The sequence below is a fragment of the Dermochelys coriacea genome, chromosome 3 (assembly GCF_009764565.3).
Source record: "Dermochelys coriacea isolate rDerCor1 chromosome 3, rDerCor1.pri.v4, whole genome shotgun sequence".
Lineage (NCBI taxonomy): Eukaryota > Metazoa > Chordata > Testudines > Dermochelyidae > Dermochelys > Dermochelys coriacea.
This window is the reverse complement of record NC_050070.1, coordinates 168910294-168922416: the sequence shown is the minus strand read 5'-3', so window position 1 is coordinate 168922416 and position 12123 is coordinate 168910294. Positions and strand designations below refer to the sequence as shown.

The window sequence follows — 12123 nt, the reverse complement described above, 5'->3', positions numbered from 1 at the left end:
AAAGATGTTCCTTCCTATGGCATCAAATAGACATTATAAATTACTAAATACTATATCAAGATAAATCAAAGATATAAAACACGTGTCAACACATGATCCTCTCTCACCACTTTTGTTATCAGGTAGGCAGGCTATTTTTTCCCCACCTATGCTGCAATTAATATATTTAGCATAAAGTACAACAATGCTTAAGTCCAATGGTGGGTATAAAGATTTCATGTGTTTCTTTCCGGCTTCCCCCTCATGAAAACCAGCAAAGCTCTTATGCCACATTCAGTCTGGGCAACACAGATTTGCTTGAAGATAATATAGATCAACTACTTTAAAAGTAAAAATATGCTACATGTGATTTATAAACTTACACCAATTACTGAAATATCCTGTATGCCCTCTCATAAGTCAAAAAGGACAGTGGAGAGCTTCTAAAATACATTTTGCTAATCTCCAGTGTTCCATGCTTGGAAAAAAAAATCTTGTCAGTTTTAAAAAAAAGTTAAGTAATTTCAGATCCTACAACTTCCTCTGGGCCCACTGCCAATTTTTGTGGTTTTACAATCAGATTTTATTTTATTTTTTTAAAATGTCTTTTTCTCCTGTCACTGTGTGAAAGACTCACACAAATCATAGGGGAAACAGACAAAGGCCCTGACCTTACAATCAGATCCCTGTCAGTAGACACCTGAGCTTGTGAATGCAGCTCCCCACAAAGATTTGATTGCAGAATTGGGGCCTGACTACAAAGGAAATAATTAAATTAACTTTACACAGAATGCTGTCAAATGCACACAGTATAGCTGAAAAAACCCCAAATATTTTCTCTCTAATCTTTCAACAATAGTCATGGGAGGGATTACTCCTAACAAGAGTAGGTGGGTAAAATTTTCAGACAAAAGTGTGATTTTTAAGTTGACTGTGTCCCTTTGAGTAAGCCGCTGCAAATGCTGATTTGAACTGCATGCTCTACCACACTGTGAACATTAACTGGTTAATTTTATATATCTCACACACATACACACACACACACACACACACACACACACACACACACAGCTCCAAAGCATTTTAAAAAGAACAATAAAGTCACTAAATGACTGCCATATGATGCTCTGATGTTGTGTTGTGATATTGATAGGGTGGAGCTGTTTCATTGTCACTGCCTACTGATGCAATGCCATAATGTAAATATTGCAGTGCAACAAACTATCACAATATGATGATTTTGTGGCTGCCTATAAAATCCTTTTAATACGAAAGCTCTGCCTTCTTTTGACCACCATTATTCCTTGTTACTTCAAGAGGCAGGGATCCTGGCAGCAGTCAGATGTGCTGCCTTGGCTAGGTTAAGTAGCTTAAGGAGCACTCTTGTGATCAATGCTCTTCTCACTCCCAAGAGATCAAGATGAGCCTATTCAAGTCTATGGACTCTGCAAAAAAAAAACCTTCATATGAGCTACTGAAGAGAGGCATGAGCCTCTAAAGCTCGTATTAACATTATACATGTTCAGATTCAGCAAGTCTGTCTCATAATAACCGAGAAAAGGTTCCATGCATTGAAGTCACCACCACCATGTGTTCAACAAAAAAAGAAGCAAAGCCCAAAGCATTTTTTGCATCACTTGGACCGTCTTGGAGAGTAAATGGCACCAGCATTTGTTACATGCAAAATGCTGTCACTAACGCATGCAAAGATTTGAATGACGTCTTAAGATATAGTTGGACTTCACCACTATGATGATTTGTTTCCAAAGACTTACCAGGAGCATCATACAAGGGCACCTCCTTGTAAGAGACAGACATCACCGGGTGTTTGAGCTTTTCCCTGAAGTCAGTGATAGTTTGGTAGACAAGGAACACAGCTACAGCCATGAGCAGCAGATAAATGAAGAGGAGAATTACTGAAAAGACATTCTTCAGGCAGGTCTTGTTGAAACGCACAGAAGGGCTACTGGTAGCTGATTCACTATCTAGGACTGAACAAAATATGGGATAAGTATATTTACTTACAGTCTTCCACACTGAATCATGCAGAGTGTTTAATTCAAGATGAACCATTTGCAATGAGAGGGAACAACAGGTTTAGTTTGATTTAAAATACAAGAACCAATAAATAATGTTTTTTGACAAGCAAACAGTTGGCTGTTACTTCCCATGAACATGACAAGGCGGAATCAGTAAGGAGAGGGTTCTGCCTTTGTTTTACCTCCCACGTTACGGATAGTGCCTAGGGACACAATAGGCAGAAGAAAAATACATTTAAAAGAGGCCAGTTCAGCTGAAAAATTAGGAGTTCACAGCAAAAAGTCCCCTGATGGAGCCTTTTTTTCCCACAGCATAAAAGACTCATCTCTCCCAAGTCTGAACCAACTGATCCTGACCAAATTTAATCTGTGCATCAACACAGAGGCTTTCAGCACTATAGTGCTCTTATGTAGCTAGCTAACAGCAGCGTACGTGCACAGGATTACCAGGTGTCTGGTTTTCAATGGGAACGCCTGGTCGTAAAGGGACTCTGGTCAGCACTGCTGACTGGGCAGTTAAAAGTCCAGTCGGAGGCGCAGCAGGGCTAAGGCAGGCGCCCTGCCTGCCGCGGCTCCCTGAAGCAGCAGCATGTCCCCACTCCAGCTCCCACATGTAGGGGCAGCCAGGGGGCTCCACACGTTGTCTCCACTCCAAGTGCCAGTTCCACAGCTCCCATTGACCAGGAACCATGGCCAATGGGAGCTGGGGGCAGCACCTGCGGACAGGGCAGTGCACAGAGCCACCTGGCCGCACCTCCGCATAGGAGCTAGACGGGATATGCCATTTCTTCCGGGTAAGCGCCGCTAGGAGGTAAGGGGGGGGTGAGGTAAGCGCCACCCGGAGCCTGCACCCCTGACCCCCTCCCACGCCCCAAACCCTTGCCCCAATCCCCCTCCCACCTTCCAAACCCCTCATTTATGCCCCCCCATTCCCCAACCCCCTGCCTCAGCCCAGAGCCCCCTCCCATACTCCAAACCTCTCAGCTCCACCCTCCAGCACCCTCCTACACCCCAGTATCTGCATCCCCATCCCCAGTTTGAGCCCTCACACCACCCCCCGCACTCCAACCCAGAACCCCCTCCTACACCCCTCATCCCTGGCTCCAACCCAGAGCCCAGCCGGAGCCCTCATCCCCCTCCCACACCCAACTGCCTGCCCCAGCCCAGAGCCCCCTCCCACACCCTGAACTCCTCTTTTCTGGCTCCCCCGCAGAGCCCGCGCCCCCTCCTGCACCGCAACCCTCTGAGCCAGCCCAGTGAAAATGAGCGAGTGAGTGTAGGGAGAGTGAGTGATGGGGGGGATGTGGAGTGAGTGGGGGAGGGAACTCAGAGATGGGGTGGAGCAAGGATGTTTGCTTTTGTGCGAGTAGAAAGTTGGCAACCCTATGCACGCACCAGGTTAGAAGTCAGTCAGTTATATGTTATCCTTACATTTTTAAAGACTAAAGTCTAACACCTAACTCCATATGCATATTATATAAAGTTGCACATGAGAAGGATTCCAGTTAACTCTAGAAAAAAATTCTGAAGTTATCCTCTCTCAAACACTTTCACTATCTTTATCAACAGGATGGGTAATATTGTCAAAGTCCTTTAATAAGCTTCCCTTCGTATGTGTAGACACCCCCGCCCATGACTTGCCTGCACAACTTTTAAGACCAACACTTGACTTACACGCAAGGAGGTTTAACTATGTGCACTAAATAGTTGCACGCACAAATGGGTGTTATAAATGGCACATGCAGAAGTGCCAGAAGTGGTGGCTATATTTTGCCAATTTGGTCTTTTACACAAGGGGTCATATAAAAAAAAAAAAATCAGCCTTTATCATGCCACCGTATGTCCTATCCTTCAAATGTAGGAGCATGCTGAGGTGTTTATTCCTTATCATAGTAAATACTGACCCTTTAAAGCTCCCAGTGAACATGTGCCTAGCCAAATAACGGGATTCCACTGTCACACAGGCCATTCCCACAAAGTTACTGCCAGGAGAGGACAGCCTAAAAAACTAGGGCCTTATCTACCAAGAAAATTGCACTTATATTGTTTTTTTAAACAAGTGGAAAAGTGAGTATGGACACTTAGTTTACACCTATTCTTAATCAACACTGCAATAAACCTGATTTAAACCACAATGCACATCCACACAGTATTTACCGTGCTGGAAGTTAGGCCTTGTTTACACTACACAGTTTCGACAAAACAGCGGAAGAGTACACATTACAAAGCTACTTTTGGTGGCAAAACTCCTTCTGTTTTGCCAACAAAATAAGATCACCTCAACAAGAGGCACAGAGCTTTTCAGGGCAAAGTTAAAGCAACAAAGTGTCAGTGTAGATGCTGCCGTTCATTACGTCACCATAACTGGCCTCCCCCAGTATCTCACAATTCCCACCGAGACTGCTCTACTCACTGTTTTGAATCTGGTTGCTCTGCATCTAGCTTCGAAGGCAGGCACCACTCCCTTTTCAAAGCTCTGGGAAGTCGGGGGGTACAGGGGGAGAGAGACTGCTGTGCAGAGCCGGGGCTGATGTGTCCCCCTCCTTCTGCCTCAGGATTGGTTGCTCAGGCTGCTGTCTAACCTTAAAGAGACAGCATGCCGACACACTCTCCACCAACCCACACAGTTTCTGTCTCCCCCTCAACACACACGTACACTCTCCCCCCCCCCATACACTTCAGTTGAAAAGCAGCTGGCAATGTAGAGGATGCCCCTGAAACCATGGGGTTGAGAAACTTCATCATGTGACACTGTCCCTGCCCCATGAGGCATTGCAAACCCTTCCCAAAGCACCCTGCAGCCAGTTGCCCAGTGGGATAGCTACTCGCAGTGCACTGCTCTCTGTGTCAACGCAAGAGCTGCTAGTGTGGATGTGCTATACCAACACAAGAAGCATACTGTGTACATGCAACAGCAGTTTAATTAAAGCGGCATAACTTTTGTTGACAAAACTCTGAAGTGTAGACACGGCCTAAATTGGTTTAAAACCACACCTTTCTGTTTAACCGGTGCAACCTGCTTAGGTAGACAATGCCTATGCCACTAAGTTGCAATACACTGGCTCCCTGGAATTGCACATTCAAATCCCAGCAGGGTCAGCTCAGCACTTCGCCTGTCTGAGGCAGAGAAACATTTCTTTTTAAATGAATTTTGCTGGATTTTCTTTGGTTTGGTTCTAACACCAGGTTAATATCCGTAGCAGAGGAGATACCTTGACGTGGTCTTATGGATAAGGAACTCTTCAGCTCCTCTTTGGTACAGTATTTCATTCCTGACAGTGAGCCATTTATTGTTTCATTTGCTCCCCAAAGGCCATTCAAAACAAGCAGCTTTTATTAGGCACTTGATAGAGGACTTTTGGAACAGCAGCTCTCACCTGGTAAAATAGCTGAGCTGGTATCCTCCTGATCGTCGTCCACTTCCCCCTCCTCCACCAGCTCTGGATGCTCAGCTAAATGCTCCACTTCCTCACTCAGCTGAGGAAATAAATCCCATTTTCAAATGTACTTTTATAGCATCACAATAACGATTATTTATTTGTATTATAGTAGTGCAGTGGGATCCAACTGGGATTGGAGCCGCATTGTGCTAGATGCTGCACAAATACACAGGAAAAGAGCTTACAACATAAAGAGACAAGACTAAGGATGAGAGAAAGGAAGTATTATCCCCATTTCTGAGAGATTATATGACTTGCCAAGGCAACAACAGAAGTGTGGGAGCCTGAAACTGAACCCAGATTTTTCAAGTCTCAGTCCAGCACACCAACACCCTTTAAAAAACAGCACTTTTCAATGGCATCTTCAGCCCACTTGAACCCTCAAAATTAAGATAGTGTCTCATGATCTCAACATGTTCTTGAGTGAAGAAGGTCCATGTTTCAGCATATAAATTATTACAAATCATAATCCATGCCACAGGACAAAGCTTTAGCATACTGCAATCAGAAGAAAGAAAAGGAGTACTTGTGGCACCTTAGAGACTAACAAATTTATTTGAGCATAAGCTTTTCTGAGCAGCAGCTCACTTCATCGGATGGGCATCAGAAGGGCATGCAAGAAATGTTATTGGTTTTTAATATAGATATTAGTGCAAGTTACTCCAGAGCGCAGCCCAACCCACCTCAGCGGATGCGTCATTACAAATGAACAGTCAAAAAGTCGACAAATTGCTGCTCTTTATTTTTCAGCTCAGTGCAGCTGCTAACAAACAAATCAGGGCTTTGCAAGGAAGTAACAGCGATCACACGTTTTCTTGTTCCAACTCAGAGCCCAAACTGCCAGGACATTTTGGTCAATGTTGTGAGCTTGTCACATGAGATAGGCATCAATATATACCACAAAGCATCTAGACAAAGAACTGGGAACACATGGAATGCAAACAATGAAAACTTGGTTTTCCTTTTGTTTAAGAAAAAAAGTTCTTTCATCATCTTTTCCCCAGGTGTACCTCACAGAAGCTGAAGGGCTAAGGATCCTTCCTCTGCACCAACTTTTGTCTCTCTCATTTTAAAATATACATTTTAAAACATTGTAATAAAATATACTGATTGATCATTTTCACTTTTTAGCAACTTGTATTCCAGATCTCATATATTATTCATTTTACAGATGCAAAATCTTCTTAGGCAAAGAGCCTGATGCTCCCCTTTCTTCTTGCAACTTTGTGTAGTCATTCACACCTGCACAAAGCGAGCACAAAATGTTACTGCTATTTCACACACACTTTGCACAGGTGTGACTGACTTCTCAAGGTGTGAGGCAGCAGAGACTCAGACCAGCAGAGAGAGAAAGATTTTGTCGACAGAGGTTTTGTTGCCCCAGTATAACTTAAGGTGTGAATTTCAACACATTAAGGCCATGTCTACACTAGCGAGCTTACAGGGGCACAACTGTACCGATACAACTGCACTGCTGTAAGACAGCTCGTGTAGCCACGCTATGCTGATGGGAGAGAGCTCTCCCGCTGACATCATAAAACCACCTCCACAGTCGGCGGTAGCTATGTCGGCGGGAGAAATTCTCCCGCCCACATAGCGCTGTACACTCCGGCTCTTCTGTCAGTGTAACTTATGTCGCTCGGGGGAGGGGGTGTTTTTTCATGTCCCTGAGTAACATAAATTATACTGACAAAAGTGGTAGTGTAGACATGGTCATAGTTAAACAGATACACAAAGCAGTGTGGACTCTTATGTCAGTTTAAGAGTGGATTATTGCAGGTTAACTTGAATAGATTAGGACAGGGGTGGCCAACCTGAGCCTGAGAAGGGGCCAGAATTTACCAATGTACATTGCCAAAAAAACACAGTAATATGTCAGCAGCCCCCGATCCGCTCCCAGTGCCTCCCGCCTGCTGGCAGCCCCCACCAATCAGCACCTACTTCCCCTTCCCCCACAATTAGCTGTTTTACGTGCGCAGGAGGCTATGGGGGGAAGGGGGAGGAGCGAGGGCATGGCAGGCTCGGGGGAAGGGATGGAGTGGGGGCAGGGCCTGGGGCAGAGCAGAGGGTTGAGCAGTGAGCACTCCCCGGCACACTGGAAAACTAACATCTGTAGCTCCAGCCCTGGAGTCAGCACCTATGCAAGGAGCCGCATATTAACCTCTGAAGAGCCGCATGCGGCTCCGGAGCCACCCCTGGATTAGGAACAGGTTTAGCTAAACCAAAATAAGACGCTCTTATGCTGAAATAAAAAGGAGTACTTGTGGCACCTTAGAGACTAACAAATTTATTTGAGCATAAGCTTTCGTGAGCTACAGCTCACTTCATCGGATGCATTTGGTGGAAAATACAGTGGGGAGATTTCTATACACAGAGAGAACAAGAAACAATGGGTTTTATCATACCATGTATGATATTTGTTAGTCTCTAAGGTGCCACAAGTACTCCTTTTCTTTTTGCGAATACAGACTAACACGGCTGCTACTCTGAAAGCTGAAATAAAAGTGTCTGCAAAGCCTTTAGCACCAGTTTACTTAAAGATTAGACTGTAGGAACATTTAATTTGGCACAAGGTGAGTTGTGACTCTACCTCGCACAAGACTACTGCGGGACTAACTGTGTGTGCGGACTCTGCTGACTGCCAGTAATAATTCATTAGTGACCTTTGATTTAGTCCTCTTTGAAATGTGGCTAATCAAATGGCATTAACTAACTGTTAATACATTTCAGCTGGGTTCACATGGATGGATCCTCACAGACTACTGCAAGGTAGAGTCACACCACTGCTTGCCATGAACTGATCGTTGCTGTAGAAAAGCCTTTTATCTGTTTAAAAGTTGATTCAAGTTATACTTGTGCAACTTCCTCATGCAAAAAAGACCTAAGGGACTTATCAAAAGTCAAAGACTCAGTCAGTGGCAGAACCAGAAATAGTTTCCTCAGCTCCAGACTTCTCATCTTCTCTCACCATTAGACACACTTCCTCTTAACACACAGACACTTCATCTGCCTATATTGTCTAGTTAGATGGTTAAAGGCATTTGGTATTCTGGGCTCTGCCACTGCCAGACTGTGTGACTATGGACTAATTACTTAACCTCTCAATGCCCCAGTTTAGCTCTCTGTAAAATGAGAATAGTATCTACTCTTCACAGGTGTTTGAAGGTTTAATCAACATAAAATGCATTGAAATCCTCAAATGAAAGGTCCTACAGAAGCACAGAATATAATTAACACCACAGACAGTTGGTTCATTCTTTCTTTAAACCTGCAACTTGGTCACATCAGGTCTAAACAAAGAAAACCAAGTGCAATGAGAGATTTTGAGTAGAGTGGAACTTGAGAAGCTGAATAAGTCGCAATTGTTTCCAATTCACAGCAATATGCAAATTGCAGTGAGAGAACTTCCATGTCAAATTAAATTAAAATAAAAATGGAATGGAAAAAAATAACTGCAATAAATTTCAGTGTAATATCAAAAGTAAAAAACATATTATGATACAACATTGATTATACTCTCAGGGTAAATCTACAATGACCCTTCTTTAATATGCTGGAATGGAAGAAAAATGAAAAATCAAAATATAGAGCATTTCAATGCACTTCAGAAGCAAAATATAACATTTGGAGTTCTGCACTGGTGAGACGGTTCTATTTTTACAAGCCTCTTACACTTAATACCATCAAAGAGCTGTCAGCCCAAAGTGTAAGAAGCACTAACCCTTGGGCCCAGATCCACAAAGGGACTGAGGCACCCAAGTCCCTTCATGGATCGCACCCTTAGTAACTAGGTGAGCTGTGCTGGTGGTCTGATGCTTGTAAGGAAAACTGACTTCACTGGAAGTCCAGAAAACTCATTTGACCACAAACGTGCATACAAAATTCACTCCAAACCACTAAGAATCACATATAGCACTGGATTTCAAAAGCTTAACTCAAGCATGGGGTAAGCCATTACATCTTGGGAGCACAGCATTCAATCCAGAATGAGTGTATGCAACCGTATAAAACCTATTGCATAGCCAGTCCCATCTGCATACACACTAAAAGCTACAGTCCACCAATAATAGGATAGCAGGAACAGTATTACCATGGAAGTTTATTCCAGTTTCTTCAAATGTACCAGTATATGCCCATATGAATGAAACTATTCACAGATGTAAAAGCGGCAGAGTCCTGTGGCACCTTATAGACTAACAGACATATTGGAGCATAAGCTTTCGTGGGTGAATACCCACTTCGTCAGATTCATGTAGTGGAAATTTCCAGAGGCAGGTATAAATATGCAAGCAAGAATCAGGCTAGGGATAACAAGGTTAGTTCAATCAGGGAGGATGAGGCCCTAATGGATGTCAACACTGACTTGGGAGATAGGGGCAGATCAGGGGAGATACAAAACCCATACTTCAGTTCAGGGGTGGTTCCAGAAATAGCAGCACCACATGCTCCTCACCCACTTCCTACCTTTATGTGAGTGAAGTGAATTTCATCCAGCCAGAGAAAACCCTGCTGGGGTGTATAAATAAAGGGAGAAATGTTCCATTTCACTTGTTTGTACATGAGGTTATTTAAATCTTTTAATGTCTTCTAGCCTAACATGATAAATGGGAGAAGAACTGATAAATGCTGATAGGCTAAACTAGAGCTTCCTACAGGGCAAGCCCAAGGCCAAATGTAGCTTGCAACTTTCTAAAATGAGGTAAACAGCTGTGTGGTGAAGGCAAAGGTGACCAGCTGCAGGTTTTTATTGCCGATTAACTTGAACAAGACAATTTCTATGCAGCTACCAAGAAAAATACAAGTACAAGCAAGTATAATATTATGCTTATATACAAGTTTGATATGCAGGCTTCTGGCAGGATTACAACTGGGCGTTCAGTATCACTTTTCATGTCTGACAGACCCGTCCTTTGCTTTAAAAGTGATAGTCACCTGTCCACTGTATGTACCTATACTTTCTACAATTTACAATTGACTGTATTTTCACTGACATTTCCTTGTTTTTAAATACAAACATGTATTTGCCTGTATCAGAGATCATCATGTTTCTTGCCTATGTATTTAAATACAAGGACCCTAGGGATCGGGTCTCTACCATACAGAGAAAGCAGGTGGATGCCTTAGGCAGCAAAATGATTCATGAGGAGATCTCTTTGAGCGACTGCAGCTTGGAAGGAATGGACACTTTACAGTTTGCCTAGGGCAACATAAAGCCAATAGCCAGCCAGTTTTGCTATGGCTCTAAAATTAAAATGTGACCTAGTTGACTTTCTATGCCTTAGGTGACTTATCAAAGTCACCGAAGATCTGGATAACCAGAAGATGAATGTTTAACAAGGGCACTGACTGGCGCCAAGATGAAGATACTGCAATTGCTTTTAAAGAGACTGAAAAGGGAACAACACACATACGCTCACGTCATAGCTGTTTCAGAGCAGCAGCCGTGTTAGTTTGTATTCGCAAAAAGAACAGGAGGACTTGTGGCACCTTAGAGACTAACACATTTATTAGAGCATAAGCTTTCGTGAGCTAATCGGATGTTATAGCTGTGTTCAGCTTGAGCACAGATACACGGCAATTAGCCGCAGCGCTATTTCACTGCAGATTTGGGGCTTACCATTAAGGTGCACGTCACTGGATTGCTGCACCGAGCTAGAAACGGCTGCGCCCTAAAAGGCTGCTATGAAGCCATCCGGCACCTTGCTGCTCTTATTTCCGTCGCTGTCTTGCAGCTTTTAAACCAGCGCCGCCACCCATTGGCCGGTGCACGGCGGCTGAGTCCCTGTTAGGGAGTCGGCTGGGCGCGCAAAAGAGCCCCCCTCGCTCGCAGCGCAGCTTGCCCTCCTGACGCAGATGCACTCGCCCGACCAAATTCACCTTCCCCCCCGCCCCTCAGTACCTCCTGGTAAGACGAGGCGATCTCCTGCCCGAGCATGGCATCGGCGAAGAGAGCTAGAACAAGCCGCCGCCGCCCCCAGGGGGCTGAGAGGGGGGAACGGCGGGCGCACGACAGCAAGGAGCCGGAGGCTCGGCAACCCCAGCGCGAGCCCTCATGGAGCGGCCCCGCGGCGGGCTGTCGGCGCAAGCGCGCGCGCCTCTCCCTTTAGCTTCTCCGCCGGCTGCCGTGGCTACCCCAACCCCCCCCCCCCCTTCGCTCAGGCGGAGCAGCCGCAGCACAGGTGTGAGACGCGCAGGATTCTGGGAAATGTAGTTTAAAACCGACCACGCAGGGCCCCTGCTCTAGCCTGACCTACGGCTACCCAAAGAAGCCTTTTCACGGAAGCCGCGAACGATTGGAAGCCGCCTGCGGACTGTCCAGGGTGCAGCAGGGAAACAGCATTTTCTGTGCATGGCTGCTGTGAGCACCAAGATGGTCAACAGGATTTCTCCACTAGAGACAGCAACCCAAGGGGCTCCGTGTGTGGGAGCAGCAGGAGAGGCAGAGCAGAGGAGCGATATGTGGGAAGACTAGAACTGCCAGGCCCAGGAATTCAAAAATGGCAGGGCCCCCAAAGTCAAGAGATAATTATTATTTTAAGCCTATTTTTTTTTTATTTGCTTTCTGGTTTTTGAACATTTAGGGTTCAGAGTTTCAGGTTTTTCCTCTTCTTCTAAGAGGATAGCAACTTGCTTTTTTAAAAATGAAAGGTGAGGTTATCACATAA

The 12123-nt window shown here is 44.8% G+C and overlaps 1 protein-coding gene across 10 annotated transcripts in view; it reads right to left on the bottom strand.

Moving 5' to 3' along the window:
* Nucleotides 1–11629, bottom strand: part of PACC1 (proton activated chloride channel 1) — a 49559-nt gene extending 37930 nt beyond the window's left edge. For 5 of the 10 annotated variants that reach the window (XM_043511780.1, XM_038397141.2, XM_038397143.2 and 2 more), the window contains exons 1-3: nucleotides 11358–11629; nucleotides 5396–5495; nucleotides 1755–1970 (exon numbers count right to left, since the gene is read on the bottom strand). In XM_043511780.1, coding sequence (XP_043367715.1) covers nucleotides 1755–1970; nucleotides 5396–5495; nucleotides 11358–11393 — 352 coding nt within the window. In that variant the 5' untranslated portion in view covers nucleotides 11394–11629. Of the gene's footprint in view, nucleotides 1–1754; nucleotides 1971–4431; nucleotides 4584–5395; nucleotides 5496–11075; nucleotides 11307–11357 lie in introns of those variants that run through there. The other 5 variants (XM_043511777.1, XM_043511779.1, XM_043511778.1 and 2 more) reach the window with 5 other exon arrangements.
* Between the last annotated feature and the right edge of the window lie 494 nt (nucleotides 11630–12123).